Source organism: Gracilinanus agilis, chromosome 2 (assembly GCF_016433145.1).
Source record: "Gracilinanus agilis isolate LMUSP501 chromosome 2, AgileGrace, whole genome shotgun sequence".
Lineage (NCBI taxonomy): Eukaryota > Metazoa > Chordata > Mammalia > Didelphimorphia > Didelphidae > Gracilinanus > Gracilinanus agilis.
This window is the reverse complement of record NC_058131.1, coordinates 484,688,866-484,704,834: the sequence shown is the minus strand read 5'-3', so window position 1 is coordinate 484,704,834 and position 15,969 is coordinate 484,688,866. Positions and strand designations below refer to the sequence as shown.

The following is a 15,969-nucleotide window of genomic DNA, read 5'->3' as shown; positions in this document are numbered from 1 at the left end:
ACTACTTGTTGTTTAAGTTGTCAAAGTTATTTCTGGTAAAGTAAAAAATTGAACTAGATAACCTTTTGTTATGATTAAAAATGATAAAGGATGATATAAATGTAGAAATTAGTATTTTAATTAAAGCCATGCTGATAGGGATAAAGTCATTAGACCACGTGCCTGTAAGAATTCACATTCACCCTGCCATCTTTACCTTTCCTATCACCTGCCTGCTAGCCAAGAGTAGCTAAAGAGGGCTTACTTTCAATTCTCCTCCCATTTAAACTGTTCTCTGCGTGGTGACGCAGGCATTCCCACGCCCAAAGAACCGGAACCGGAAACCCGTTGGACCACGGGAAATGTAGTTTGATAGTTCCCACGTGTCCATAGAAAATATATATATACTTTTAAATGGCATTTCCCAAATTTCAATTAACACTTTGATATATTCTCATCACTAAGAACTTTTAGCATGTTCTAACTTAAACTGGACCTCTCACTGATCTCATGTAAACTTATTTTTTCCTCTACATACCTTTTCTTGATGTCTCATAATATTGCTTTGTAATCTTCCATTATCTTTTTCTGTAAGATTTGACAAATGAGTTTGTACTCTAAACCAGTTGTTGACATATATGTGCCTTTAAAAGAGAGAAAGATTATGATTCTGCTTTAATGAAGCTGTATATATAATTGGAGCTAGTTGTTTGTTTGTTTTTTTTGTTTATTTAGAACATTTTTCCATGGCTACACGATTCACAATTCCCTCTCCCCTCCTGAAGCTGGCAAGCAGTTCCACTGGGCCATACATGCATCATTGTTCAAAACCTATTTCCATGTTATTCATATTTATAGTAGAGTGATCCTTTAACATCAAAACTCTTAGTCATATCCCCATCGAACTATGTGATCAATCATGTTTTTCCTCTGCATTTCTGTTCCCACAGTTCCCCCTCTGGATGTAGAGAGTATTCTCTCTCACAAGTCCCTCAGAATTGTCCTGGGTCATTGCACTGCTGCTAGTAGAAAAGTCCATTACATTCGATTGTGCCATAATGTATCAGACTTTGTGTATAATGTTCTCCATTTCTGCTCCTTTCACTCTGCATTAAATCCTGGAGGTCTTTCCAGTTCACATGGAATTCCTCCAGTTCATTATTCCTTTCAGCATAATGACATTCCATCACCATCAGATACCACAATTCATTCAGTCATTCCCCAATCAGTGGACACCCCCATATCTTCAAATTTTTTGCCACCATAAGGAGCGCAGCTATAAATATCCTTGTACAAGTTTCTTTCCCCATTATCTCTTTGGGGTACAAACTCAACAGTGGAATGGCTAGGTCAAAGGGTAGGCATTCTTCCAAAGCCCTTTGGGCATTGGATCTAACTAGATTTGAATGTTTGTCCAATTCTGTGGGACCGTATAGTGATTATACTTAAGGTGATTCCCAAGTGAGAGAACTCATGTGTCACTAATTGTCTACTTTTAGACTGATACTTTTGAGGGGGGGAAAATCAGCAAAAAAAAAAAAAAAAGTACTTTAGTTGACTTTTAGATTCAATTAGCCAAATTCACTTAATTAGAAACTACATGTTGGAGGAGGTAGCAGTGTTTTCTAACTCTACTCCCACCCCTAGGCAGATTATATCAGTTCATCCAGGAAATTTGTAAAGATTAGTAGTTGTGCAGTAGAGTGTAAAGTGAATTAGGGGATTAACTCTAACTGTGCATCATTTTTGTATAAATGTCATTAGTAGCTCAGAATATTTCAATCAACACCTGAAATGTTATTTTTGAGGTCCCAGACTGGTACATTTTATTGGTTATGATTCAAGGCATACAAAAGAAAACAATTTGGTATTTTAACCATAACTAGTTAAATGGAAAATTGCATTAAAATTAAACAGGTGGGCACATGTCAAAAACACTTGTTTTTGAAAAGCAAAGTTTTAGTAATTTGTAATACTAACACTTAAGGCTAAATGTCTGGCACTTTTATGTCTTTACCCTACCCCAAACTTTTAATCAATACATAGACTTCAAAGAACTTTCCATGGAAAATAGCTATGACCTTTTCTGTCCAGGATAGCTCATGCCATTTGGTTAAGGTGAAGGATTATTGATAAACTTTCCCTTACATGACTTTATGAAATAGAGATAACTAGAAATCTTCAACTCTTATCAACTTGGAAATTTAGTAACAATTAGACACAGATCACCAAAATCTAATCAGAATCTAAAAAAGAACCATATTATTAATATTAAATCAGTATAAAAAGTAATACTTAAGATCCTAAGGTTTTAGAAGACCGTCAGAGTTGGAAGAGACCCCAAAAAAATCATCTGATCTAGTCACCTTCATTTTTAAAATGAGGAAACTAAAATTCTGAGTAGGATGACTTTCCGTAAAGTTATTTGGGCAGCAAGCGGCAGAGCTAGAATCTTAACCCAAATCTTCAAAGTCTAGCATTCTTTTTATTACACTCTGCTAGCTTCTTAGAAAATAAGTGGCATATTTTTATTCTGCTGCTGCACCCAGCCCAATTGTTTGAAATCTTTCCTTATTTTTAAATTGGCACCACAACTTGATTCTTCTTTATTCCCAGTTTCTTTCTCACCTTTTAGTTTTTGTTGTAAGTCAGAGAAATGTAAAGCCAGATAATATTGTAAACTGCCTTGATTTTTTTTTTTAATTTTATTTTTTAGGGAAAAAAAATTTTCCCATGGTTACATGATTCATGTTCTTACTCTCCTCACCCCCCACCCTCCCCAACCCCCATAGCCAATGGACATTTCCACTGGTTTCTTCATGTGTGTTTGATCATGACCAATTTCCATATTATTGATAGTTATACTAGGGTGGTCGTTTAGAGTCTACATGCCAAATCATGTCCATATCAACCCATGTGTTTCCACTCCTGTAGTTCTTCCTTTGAATGTGGGTATCGTTCTTTTCCATAAATCCCTCAGAATTGTCCTGGGTCATTGCATTGCTGCTAGTACAGAAGTCCATTACATTCAATTTTACCACAGTATATCAGTCTCTGTGTACAATGTTCTCCTGGTTCTGCTCCTTTCACTCTGCATCAATTCCTGGAGGTCTTTCCAGTTCACATGGAATTCCTCCAGTTCATTATTCACTTGAGCACAATAGTATTCCATCACCAACGGATACCACAATTTGTTCAACCGTTCCCCAATTGACAGGCATACCCTCGTTTTCTAGTTTTTTGCCACCACAAAGACCGCAGCTATAAATATTTTTTTACATGTCTTTTTCCCTATTATCTTTGGGTACAAACCCAGCAATGGTATGGCTGGATCAAAGCTGCCTTGAATTTCTTCTCTTGATGAAAAATATTCATGCCAGTGAGGTGTCTCAGTGGATAGAGCTCCAGGCCTGGAGTCAGGAGGACCTGGGTTTAAATCTTACTTAACCAGTGATGGGCAAACTTTTTAAAGAGGGGGCCAAAGGAAAGGAAATGCTCATCTGTCAGTCTGTTTCTAAGACAACTCTTTGGAAATTTCATTGTATTGTATCCTACTCATTGTATTCGTCAGATTAGGAGTGATGTCACACAGTTGGATAGAACATTTCAGGGGGCCCTATCTGGCTCGCTGGCTGTAGTTTGCCCATCACTGCCTTAGACACTTCCTAACTGTGTGCCCATGGATGAGACACTTGACCCCATTTGCCAATACTTTGCCTTTCTGTCTTAGAATTGTTACTAAACAGAAAGTAAGGGTGGAAGTAGGGTAGGAAGGAAGGAAAAAGAAAACAAGAGAATAAGGTTCATATGCCTTAGCAGTACCCCTCACTCCACTGAATCTTTAACATGGGGGCAGTTAGGTGGTTTAGTGGGTAGAGAGCCAGACCCAGAGATGGCAGGGCCTAGATTCAAATGTGGCCTCAGGCACTCCTTAGCTGTGTGATCCTAGGCAAGTCACTTAACCCCAATTGCCTAGCCTTTACTGCTCTTCCACCTTGGAACTGATACTTAGTAATGATTCTTTTTTTTTATCTTTTTTTTAACCCTTTAAACCTTTAATAACTGCTGTGTATTGGTTCCTTGGTGGAAGAGTGGTAAGGGTGGGCAATGGGGGTCAAGTGACTTGCCCAGGGTCACACAGCTGGGAAGTGTCTGAGGCCGGATTTGAACCTAGGACCTCCCATCTCTAGACCTGACTCTCAATCCACTGAGCTACCCAGCTGCCCCCTAATGATTCTTTTTTTTTAAAAAAAGTATTCATACATAGTCTATATTCTTCCTACTTTAGAAAATGGATTGGAATCAATTTTTTTCCACAAAAAAAATAGTGATTTTGCTATTAAAATTGGTCATTAGTTACCTTTTCTCTGATATTTTAAGTTGATATATTATTTTAAGTCTGATATTTTAGGTAGCTAGGTGGTGCAATAGATAGAGTGCTGGACCTGGAGTCAGAAAGTTGTTGTTCCAGTTATGTCCATCTTTGTGTGACCCTTAGGGTTTTCTTGGCAAAGATACAGGAATGGTTTACTATTTAATTCTCCAGCTCATTTGACAAATGAGGAAATTGAAGCAAAAAAAGGATTAAGTGACTTGCCCAGAGTCACACAGCCAATAAGTGTCTGAGGTCACACAGTCTCAGGGAAATGAGTCAGGAAGCTCACCTATGGCCTCAGACTCTAGCTTTGTCATTTAATAGCCCCTCCCTCCTGGGGTTGTGAGAATAAAATGAGATAATAATTGTAAAGAATTTACCACAGTGCCTAGCACCTAGTAAGGACTATATAAATGTTAGTTGCTAGTGGTAGTATTGGGGAGGGGGTGGGGAATAGTAGTGATACATGCTTAGTACAGTAACTGGGACATAAATTATTATTCCCTTCCCTCCCTAAATTAAACTTTCAGCACTTTCATAGCATGTTGTACAGTTGTGGACTTTTTGTGGAAGACTTATGTAGAAGAGACTTATGCTTTCTAGCAAGCCATATTATGCAAGTTCTAAAGACATGCAGGTAGCTTTTTTTAACCCTAGCCTTCCATCTTAGAATCAATACTGTGTATTGGTTCCAAGGTAGAAATGCTGTAAGAGCTAGGCAGTTGAGGTCAAGTGATTTGCTTAGGGACACACAGCTAGGAAGTGTCTAAAGTCAAATTTGACCCCTGAGCCATCTAGCTTCTTTTGATGCAGGTAGTTTTCAAGGGACACCCATTTTTCTAATTATGTTCACTCTTACATCTCCAGCTACTTAATACATATCTCAAAGCTAGGTGTCCTGTAGATATCTTTAATTCAGCATTGCCAAAACTAAACTCATGATCTTTTCTCCTAAAATTCTTCTTTTTCTATTAAAGGCTCCACAATCCTTTTAATCCCTGAGGATATGTCATGAGGTATCATCCTTAGCTCCTCTCCTGTCATCCTCAACATCCTCATTTCTCACTCCCTGTATTCAATCTTGTTGCCCAGACCTTTTGATTTTACCTTTGGGACATCTCTCCACTTTGCTAGCTTTCCTCTTCTGATGTTGCCTCTACCCTGGTGCAGACCCTCATCTCCTCCCTCCTGGACTATTGCAGAAACCTACTAATTGATCTGCACAAATCTTTCCCCTCTCCGGTCCATCCTCTACTCAGATGCTAAAGTAATTTTCCTCTAAAGTACAGTCTGCCATACCATCTCCTCATCCTGGCTTCCTGGGCTCCTTAGCTTTTTTCTGGTCCCAGCCAAAATCCTACCTTCAACAGGAAGCCTTTCCCAGGTTCTCAATTCTAGTTCCTTCCTTCTGTTGATTATTTCCAATTTATCCTCAAGGGCAAACTTTATAAAGAGGGGGCCAAAGGAAAGGAAATGCTCATCTGTCAGTCTGTTTCTAAAGCAACTCTTTTGAAGTTTCATTGTATTGTATCCTACTCATTGTATTCATCAGATTAGGAATACACACCACAGATGGAACATTTCAGGGGGCTGCATCTGGCCCTCGGGCCATAGTTTGCCCATCACTGCTCATATAGCTTGTTTTTGTATATAATTTGTTATGTCTCCCCATTAAATTGTGAGCTCCTTGAGGGCAGAGACCCCTTTGCTTTCTTTTCTTTGTACCTCTACTGTTTGTCACAATATCTGGTGCATGTAGTAGGCACTTAATAAATGTTTATTGACTAAACAAGTTAAATAAAATATGGTATAAAAGCTCATTATAAAAATGTCTTCTCAGAAGAGTTTAAATATGACAGATAAATAGTAAGGTTTAATTCATTGAAATTTCTAAACAATTTAATTGAATTATGGTGTTATTTTTGCCCAAATACTTTTTATGAATCATCCCAATGTAATTAAATAAACCCTTGAAAGTAATCATTTATGTTTGACAAGTAGGAAAATAAATTTTTGATGTCTTAATTTTCCTACCAATTCTCCATATAAAAAAGACAAATCTTTTTGAGAACTGATTCTTCTTTATTTTTTTTTAAACCCTTACCTTCCATCTTGGAGTCAATACTGTGTATTGGCTCCAAGGCAGAAGAGTGGTAAGGGTGGGCAATGGGGGTCAAGTGACTTGCCCAGGGTCACACCGCTGAGAAGTGTCTGAGGCCAGATTTGAACCTAGGACCTCCCATCTCTAGGCCTGGCTCTCAAACCACTGAGCTACTCAGCTGCCCCCTCTTCTTTATTTTTTTTAATTAATAAAGCTAAATTACATAATTTCTTCTCTAGTGCAAACCTATAATAAGAAATGTCTCAAACAGGGAGGGCAACTTCATAAGTATGATGCATCCAAAAGAGAACCGAATTTAAAATAAAAGAATTGGGATTTGAATCCAGACTCTGCTACTTTGACCCTCAGTTTCCTCATCTGTAAAATGAAGAGGTTGAACCAAAGCAAAGGCCCTTAACTTTTTTGTCTTGTAGACCCTTTAAAATTTTTTAATTTTCCCAATTACCTGTAACAACAATTTTCAACATATGTTTTCTGATATTATAAGATCCAAATTGTTTTCCTCCCTGGCTCCTTGAAATGGTAACCAATTTTAAATGAGCTATACATGTTTTATCATCTCATGGACGTTTTTAACAATTTGGTAAAACTCTTAGAATTATGTTTTTAAGTACATAAAATATAGAATAGCAAAGGAAATAATTATTTTTAAGTTCCTAGTCTTAAACCCTTGGATTAGATGTTTTCTAAGGTTTAATAGTTTTAGATTGAAAATTTTATACAAAAAACTTTATAATTGAGTTAATAGATTGGAGCAGAAAATACTGATTCTCTTTAGCTTAATAGGATCTGATTTTTTAATAAAGTTTAGCCTAGAGTTGAGTGAATTTCTTAATTCTTGAGGAATACTTCAAGATATGATACTTCAGGAAGATTGAGTAATAGTTTTTTAACTCAAAAATGAAAATAATTCTGTATTTTGCTGGTTTTCCATAGATTTTACTTAGGCTATGATATTTGGCTCCATTTCCTGACCAAGATTTTCTTTTTTCTGTGTGTTGCTTAGAAGTAATAGCTGGAGGTCACAGCAAATATGAATTCGATAGGATCAAGTTGGAAAAAAGCCAGACAGGAAGAACCTGAGGAGTTATCTGACTGGGAGGGGAGGTACTTGGTAGAGAATAATACTTTGCTATAGTCAATATTTTTTTTAAACATGCTTGCTATTAAAATGCATCTTTTTAATTATTTTTCTATAAAAACAAAAAGTATTGTCTCAGAGAAAGGAAGACCAGTTAAGAAGCTGTTGCAGTGGTCTGAGTGGGGGCATGATGTGGTAGCTGTGTGAGTAGTAAGAATCAACAGAATCATATCATGATTGGTTATGGGAGGTGAGTGGGAAGGAAGAATGAAAATTGAAAGATGACTTCTAGGTGGTGAAATCTGGTTTATATACTTGACAGAAATACAAGCATTATGAGGAGGATTGGGTTTAGAAGGAAAGATTCTGAGTTCTGATGTATTTGAAATACTATATATGAAATCCATGTAGAGTTGTCCAGCAACCCAGCTGGAGATAGAGGTCTAAAACTGAGGAGAAGGATGAAGATCTGTTTAGATTGGTGAGTTATCTGTATAAATAAGATAACTTGAACTAACATGATCACTAAGAGAGAGCAGCATTTGTTATTGGTGCCATGCTAGATGGTATATGAAATGAATTACTAAACATGACTTCTTATTTAGGAACTGACAAAGAGATATCAGCAGTGCAGAGGTTAGTCAGTCAACAAGCATTTATTAAGAATCTACTAGGTTTGTAGACACCATGTTAGGGTACTGGGGATATAAAGACAAAAATGAAACAATCATTGCCCTTGGGAAGTTCTTGCTCTACAGGGGGAGGCAATATATATGAAAAAATGCAAAGTCAGATTGGAGTAGGGGTGGGAGGAGATGTAGCTGCAGGGATCAGGAAAGGTTTCATTTAGAAGGTGTTATTTTTGCAAAGTTTTGAGGGAAACAAGGTATTCCAGGAGCATTCTAGGCGTGTGGACCAGCCAATGCAAAGACTCAGAGACAGGCAAGGGGAAAACAACCATAAATTTGTACTGTAGAGTGCAGAAAGGGGAGTTATTTTTAATGAAGATAAATTTGGGCCAGATTGTGAAGGGCTTTTAAAAATTAAACAGTAGAGCTTAAGTTTGATGTTAAAAGGCAGTAGAGAAGAATTGGTGTTTGAATAAGGAAGTGACATGGTCAGATCTGCTTTTTAAGAAAATTAGTTTGGCTCTGGGAGTAGAAAGAAAGGGATAGATAGATATTAGAGATCTTGTGAAGGTAAAAACAAAAATATTTGGCAACTGATTAAATATGAAGAGGTGAAGGACAAGGAACGGTAGAGAAATTATGCCAGGGCTGTAATCTTAGGTAACTAAAACAGATGATAGTGGCCTTTACAGAAATAGAGAACTAAAGAAGAAGTGGGGGAATTTGGAGAGGGAAAGATAATGATTTCAGTTATAGAAATAGTTCAGTGTGAGATGCATAAGAACCTTCAGTTTCAAATATCTGATAAAACAAGAGCTGGATATATGGATTTGGGAGGCATCCATATACAAGTCAAGTCAAATTAACAAGCATTCATTAAGTATTTTCTCTGTCCCAGGCATTCTGTGCTAATACCTGGGAATACTAAGATGCTAAAAGATGGTGCTTGCCCTTAAGAAGCTTGTATTCTAATGGGAAAAGGATATTCAAGGTATGAGAATAAATACTTGAGCATAGAAGTTATAAGTAAACTCGTGGAAACTGATGATGTCACCAAGTGAGAGAAGAAACCGATGACTTAGGACAGAACCTTAAGAAATATCTTGGGAATGATACCAAAGATGCTCTAGTATAGGAGGCTAAAAGGAGTAATTATAAAATAGGAGGAGAACCAAAAGTGAGAGTAATTCTATGAAAACTCAAGAGAGGAAAGAGTATCCAGGAGGAAAGGCAAGGCATGGTCATGTGTTAAGTGCTTCTGAAAGGTATAAAACAAAAAGGAGGCGGCATATAAGAACTTCAAAATAACCAGTAGATACAGCAATTAAGATTGGTCATTAATAATTGTAGAAAGAGCAGTTTCAGGGGCAGCTAGGAGGCTCAGTGGATAGAAAGTCAGGCCTGGAGCCAGAGAACCTGAGTTCAAAACTGGCTTTAAACACTTACTAGCTGTGTGACCCTGAGCAAGTCACTTAACCTCAATTGCCTATCCTTACTGTTCTTCTGCCTTAGAACCAACACTCAGTATTGATTCTAAGACCGAAGGTAAAGGTTTTAGAAAAGAAAGAGCATTTTCAGTTGAGTAATGAGGTGGGAAGACAAATTACAAAAGATTTAGAAGAGGAAGTTGGAGGCAATGAGTATAGATAGCTTTTTCTAGGTGATAATAGCTGTAAAAAGGAGGAGAGATAAGGATGATAACTTGAGAGAATGATAGATTCTAGTGAGAATTTTCTACTGGGTCCAGGAAACTTGGACATATTTATAGGCAAAAAGGAAAGAACTAGTTGATAGGGCAAATTAGAGAGAAGAAGTGATCCTGGGGACAATCTGCCAAAGAAGAAGATACAGAGCCATATTAATGTAAAGATATGCAAAAAGTTTTCTGTATACTAAATACAGATAATGGACTGTTTGGGGAGCTAAAAAATGAAAATGAATCATGTGTTTGATTATTATTTGTAGAAGAAATTGCCATATCACTGTGAGTTTTTCAATTCATCAAAAGAACTCAAATTAGCCCAAATTATGCCAGTGTCTTCCTGCATTTACTATTCTTTGTAAAACTCTCTTCATTCTTGAGTCAGTCAGTAAACACTTACTAAGCACATACTATGTGCCAGGAATGATACTAAATGCCTTTGTGCTATAATGTTTGCAAAGAACTTTACATTCATCATTTAAGTCTCACAACAATCATGTGAGGTAGGTGCTGTAGGTATGGCAATTTCCTTTTACAGATGAGAAGGAAAAAGGCTTAGAGAGGTAGGTGGTGATTTATTCATGATCTCAGAGGCAGGATTGAAACTCAATTCTCCCACTCTCAAGACTACTGACACTGGTAGACTAATTCTGAATCAAGTCCAAAGGAAGATAACACTATTTCGAGAGATGTTCCTTAGTCTATTGATAATTTTGATATTTTTTCCCAATGTTTTCCAGGCAAAGAGTGCGTACAACAGCTAGCTGAAAACACTCGGTATTTCAGAAGGCGATTGAAGGAGATGGGCTTCATCATCTATGGAAATGAAGATTCCCCTGTGGTGCCTTTGATGCTGTACATGCCAGCTAAAATTGGGTGAGTCATAGAACAGCCTGTTGAAAAGGCCCTTTCTGAACTCTAAGCAGCTAGTATGAAAATATATATTATTTTATTCTGGAGTATATGCTGTTTTGGAAAATTATTTTATTTTTTTTTTCATTAACAAAGGTAAAAATACTTTCCTAAAGATTTTACAAACTTAATAGATTGAGATATGCCATATTAATAATTTATTAATTCAGCAAGCAATTACTGGTTGCTTTATTTATTTATAGGACTGCAGGAAACACTGCAGGAAAGAACTCTGAACTTGAAATGAGATCTAGGTGCAAAACCTTTCCTCTGCCATTTACTAGCCATAGGCAGCATGGTCGGTATTTTACTTCTCTGAACCTCAGTTTACTCCTTTTTAAAGTGAAGATTATCATATTCATATTATCCACTCCCCATAATTGTTGCTTAAGCACTTTACAAATCTCTGCGGCAAGCATAGGTGATTTCCACAATTACTAATATAATAAGACTGTTTTTAAGTGGACTTATTATAGATATCCAAGGCATATAAGGTTCTTGAGTCATTTGGCCCATTCAAATAGGATTACATCTAAATTATTCCAGAAAGATACATAAAATTATATTCATTATCAAGCTTTTATTTACATAAAGAAAAACAGTGAAGCTCTAGAATGAAATAAAGAGATGGATTTAGGGTGATAGGTTAAGCAAAATAAAATACTTGACCTTAATGTAATAGTGAGGCTTTCCTCACTATTTTTTACTCCTATTACAGAGTATTGACTTTGCAAAAGCTAGAGAAGAATAGATATGGTCTAGAGAAAACCCTTTGCTAGCACTGTCATGAAAAGAGTAATAAAGAACAAAATCTTTTCATTCTAAAGAAGTAGTTTGAACAACTTTAACGGAAAAGATTTTTTTTTAATCACTGTGCTCCATGAACATGAACAAAAGAAAATGGGACAGCTTAATTAAGTAAACACCAAAATTCCCATGGATATTAGATCTAAGATTTTACTTAGACAAGATTTAGATGTGGAGTCAGTGACCTATATCAGAAGTGACCCGCATTGCTACCACCACCCTCCAGCATGCAGGCAGAACCAGTTTAAAATGAAACTAGGAATTATTTAACAAAATAAAAATACAATAGGACATAGATATTGTTCATACCTAGTTTTATAAGTTATTATGAACTCACATTATATCTAGTCTAATGATTCTGTTTCTAATTGATTTTGACACCACTGGCCTCTATTACCAGCTTGGTTTGGGATGGAAAGGAGATTAACAGAACTATGTGATCTACTAAAGCCAAATGATGAATTGGCCCTGCAAACAAAAGGAAGAGTTCATTTCCAAAAGCAACTTTGTTCTTAAGTCAGTCAAAGAAGTTCAGAATCTGGAATTATTTCAAATTCTAGAGGATAAAGCCAATTGGCCAACCTGGCAGTTCACAAACAGCTATATGGTAAAGCTGATTCTTTTCTCTTGGGCAATAACTTGATCACCTGCTAGGTGTGAAATCTGCCAAGCTTCTTATTCCAGGGGTCAGCATTTAGACTTGAATGCATTCAAGCCCTGTGCATCAGTGTAATATATCAGAAAGATAAAGGTCATGTTACAAATCCATTTAAGCTGGCCCTGCTAGAAAACTCCTATCTCTGCCAAACATAATCTTTCATCGTTGTGAGTGAATCATTTGGGGGTAAGACCACCTCAAGGAATGAACAAAAGAAGCCTTTGTGTCCTGTCAAGTCTATGTCTAGAGGAAAGCAGTGAGAGATTCAAAATAGTCTCTAGTGCATAGTCCACCAAAAAGTAGTACAGCTCAGGCAGCAAGACCCTTTTTCTTTTCACTCTTCCTGACTTTTTTCCTTGTTTTCCCCCTTTTAGTGCATTTGGACGGGAGATGTTGAAGCGGAACATTGGTGTGGTTGTGGTGGGATTTCCTGCTACCCCCATTATTGAATCCCGAGCTAGGTTTTGCTTGTCGGCAGCACATACCAAAGAAATACTTGATACTGTAAGTTTTCCGTCTTGGACATGTGTACCATGATCATAATTATGGAATTATTCATAAAATTACTCTGATTCATTCATTTTTATACTTCAATTGAAATACAATGGTATCAAACATAGATGGTAGTGATGAATAACTTTACATTTCTCTCCTAATACCTTCTCCCTTGGGTCAGACAAGCAGGATGGTGTTCAGATATCTGAAAATCATGGCTCCTTTCCCTTATAATGGATTGAGTCTCCTTCAACTCTGATCTACCTCCTCTTAGTCCAACCCCTTATTTTAGCTGAGATATTGCTGGTGATAGACCACTAGTTGGTGTTAGAGATGGGACTTCGACACTGAAGTCCTGACTCCCAGTCCTGGATCCTTTCTTATATACAATGTTGAATGCTTCCAGTAATCAGTTGCAATTCCATTCATCCTTAAGGGCAAGTTGGGGGTGGGGGGTGGGGGGCAGAGGGAATGCTCAGAAATTTGGAAGCACTCATTTAACATTTAAAATTTTCCAAATTCTTAGGGCTTTTTAAAGATCTCTTACTTCAACAAAGCTAAATAACTAGGATCTTTTAAAAATGTGTTTTTGTCCAAGTCTCTCACATTTGGCAGCTACCTTATTTAACTTTGAGTTTAGCTCAATGATCCTCTATGTTCCCATTTCTGTGGTCTCTTTAATCCAATTTCTGTGGTCTCTTTAATCCAGTTTCTGAACCTTACCTTGGGAATAGTCTCCTATTCTATAAAGACATAAGAGGGAGAAAATCATTGAGTTCCAAACTCATGTAGATTTAATGCCTCATGATAGATTTTGAGTAATATCTGATGTTATGGCCCTTGTATCTTCCTTTTAAGCAGGTGTTATTAGAGTGCATTGTATACTTCTGACACTCCAGGCACTTTAACAAAAAACATGACAAACTCCAGAAAAACAATTTAGACTTGTCCAATATAACTATCCAGTTTCTGGTACAGTCATGGAAATTGTAAAAGATGAACGACTGAAGTGATTGAGAGAAGTTAGTCTTTCCATTAATTTTCACATATTTGGAGACATTCAATTTAAGTCTATAATTTTTGACCTTATGATAAAATTTTAAACTGCATTTGAAATGTCCACCTCCACATTTCTACCTTTGGTAGAAATAGGCTCCACTTATGGAAGCCTGTTAGTAAATTAAGCAAAAATCAAATTACATATATTAGGCCACTCTGTGAATAGTGACTTTTTCTAACAAGGCTTCATGTTAGATTTGTTTGAAGGGGTTAGATTTCATTGACTTTCATAACCCATTTATTTATTTTTCAAGGATGTTCTTAAGGAGCAATCTGGGGATCTAATAATTCATTTGCTTCTAATCCATAGTAAACCCTTATATGGTCTTCTTTTCTCCCTAGTTGAGATGTTTATAAGTAGAATGCAATTATTTGGTGATGTTCTTGATTGAAACAAGAATTAACTAAAAGTGCTTAAAATCATTGTTCCTAAATGAATTTGGCCACTTCTTAAGTCAATGCAAATATTTCAAAATAAAAGAATAAACGAAAGAGCAGAGACCAACACAGTGGGAGTGTTATCTGGAGTACTCCCTCTTCCACTGTACCCTATCATTAACAGCATGGTGTTTTCCTAAGAAACCTTTCTATTCCGTGATTCAGAAGTTCAAGATAGACTATTTGTTATTAAATGGTGACATATATGTAGTGCTTCCTTATTTCCACTCTTATTAAATAAACCCATGCAATGGGCATTAGTTTTCAGTTACAATTTATAGCTGTTTTATGTAAATAGAACTTCCTTGCCTGGAATATTTGGCATAAGATCAGAGGGAAACCTTGAAACCTGTATCCCTTTGGGCCAGTGTGGTTTTTTCTTTCATTTTATGGTGATGAAAAATATTACACTCTTCTGAAGTCAGAGTTCACAAATGCCATTTCCTTTGTGGTCTTGGCAAGTCACATGGTCTTTTTCTTTTAAATTAATAAAATCCTAAATCAGAGTTTAGGAAAAAATGGTTAATGGACTTTCCCAGCTAAAATTCAAACTTAAATTGTTTCCATATGGAACTTTTAGTTCACTATCTTCTCAAAGGTGCCCACTGTTCTTATGGCAAAGTTCAGCTTTTAGTAACCTCTTATGTTTTCTCCCATTTTGGAATGAAGAATATCTTTCTGCTTAGCCAAGGAAGCCTCAGGGAGCTATTTTATCTTTATCTTTTCTCTTTTTAAAAGAAACATTCATATTTGCCTAAGATAAATAATTCAGTTTAATAATTAATATCTTTACAAGGGACTAATGGCTAATCCTTTGAGGTAAGAGGGTATGAAAACCAAAATCTTTCAGAATAATATTTTTGCCACAGGGCTAGAAGGAAGGTAGTCATTGAACTGACATATAATAGAATCTTGAGGATTAGTGAGTGGGGAGGACACATTGTGGAATATAGCTTCACTGGGCCTAGTCCTGCCCAGAAATATCCCTATCACCTTCCCTTTAAGGCCTGTTTATCAATAGGAAAGACTTCAGCTCTCTCCTGATCAGATTAGCTAGTTGATACTTAGCAGCTCCAGGGGATAAGGTACTAGACTAGGCAAAAGCTTGGCAGCCCTAGGAGATATAGCAAAAAGGTCTTGAGGCAAGTGTGCAAGCTTTAGGATATAGAATACTCAGCATAGAGGGGAATGTAGCATCTTTTCTTCAAAAAGTCATCAAAGTACCCACTTTTCTTGGTGCTGAGGAATGATAATTAAAACACAATCTCTCCCCTCTGTTTATTTCACAGTCTTTCCTAGTGCCAGTCCTCTCACTGAGAGAGCCGCATTTGTGTTCTTTGACTTAGAATGAGCAATTTTGCCAGCATTTTGAGAATTCTCTGTTGTAGGTCTTAATTCCTCTCTCTACACTAAATAGCATCCAAAAGCTGATGAAAGAAATTTTCTACTACTGTCTTAACTCATCTATTCATTTGTAGGGAGGAAAGGTGTGTGTTTGTGTGTCTGTGTATGTGTGGGGGGATGTGTTTATTTCACTTGGATTAAACCTTAAAAGTAGGGATAGAGAAGAATTAAGGAAATTGAGTGAGACAAAATTAATATTTAAATATTGTGAAAATAAAGGCAGACAAATGTGGGAAAGGAAGAGATCAGTAAAAGATTGCAGTACATTAAAAACCAACTATAGAGAAACTGGTTAAGAAGCTTAATTT

General features: G+C 36.6%; 1 protein-coding gene across 1 annotated transcript in view; it reads left to right on the top strand.

The window, feature by feature from the left end:
- The window catches only part of SPTLC2 (serine palmitoyltransferase long chain base subunit 2), a 149,575-nt gene that overhangs the window by 130,955 nt on the left and 2,651 nt on the right, over positions 1-15,969 (top strand). Inside the window, exons 10-11 of the mRNA XM_044664963.1 lie at positions 10,629-10,764; positions 12,640-12,769. Coding sequence (XP_044520898.1) covers positions 10,629-10,764; positions 12,640-12,769 — 266 coding nt within the window. The remainder of the gene's footprint in view (positions 1-10,628; positions 10,765-12,639; positions 12,770-15,969) is intronic.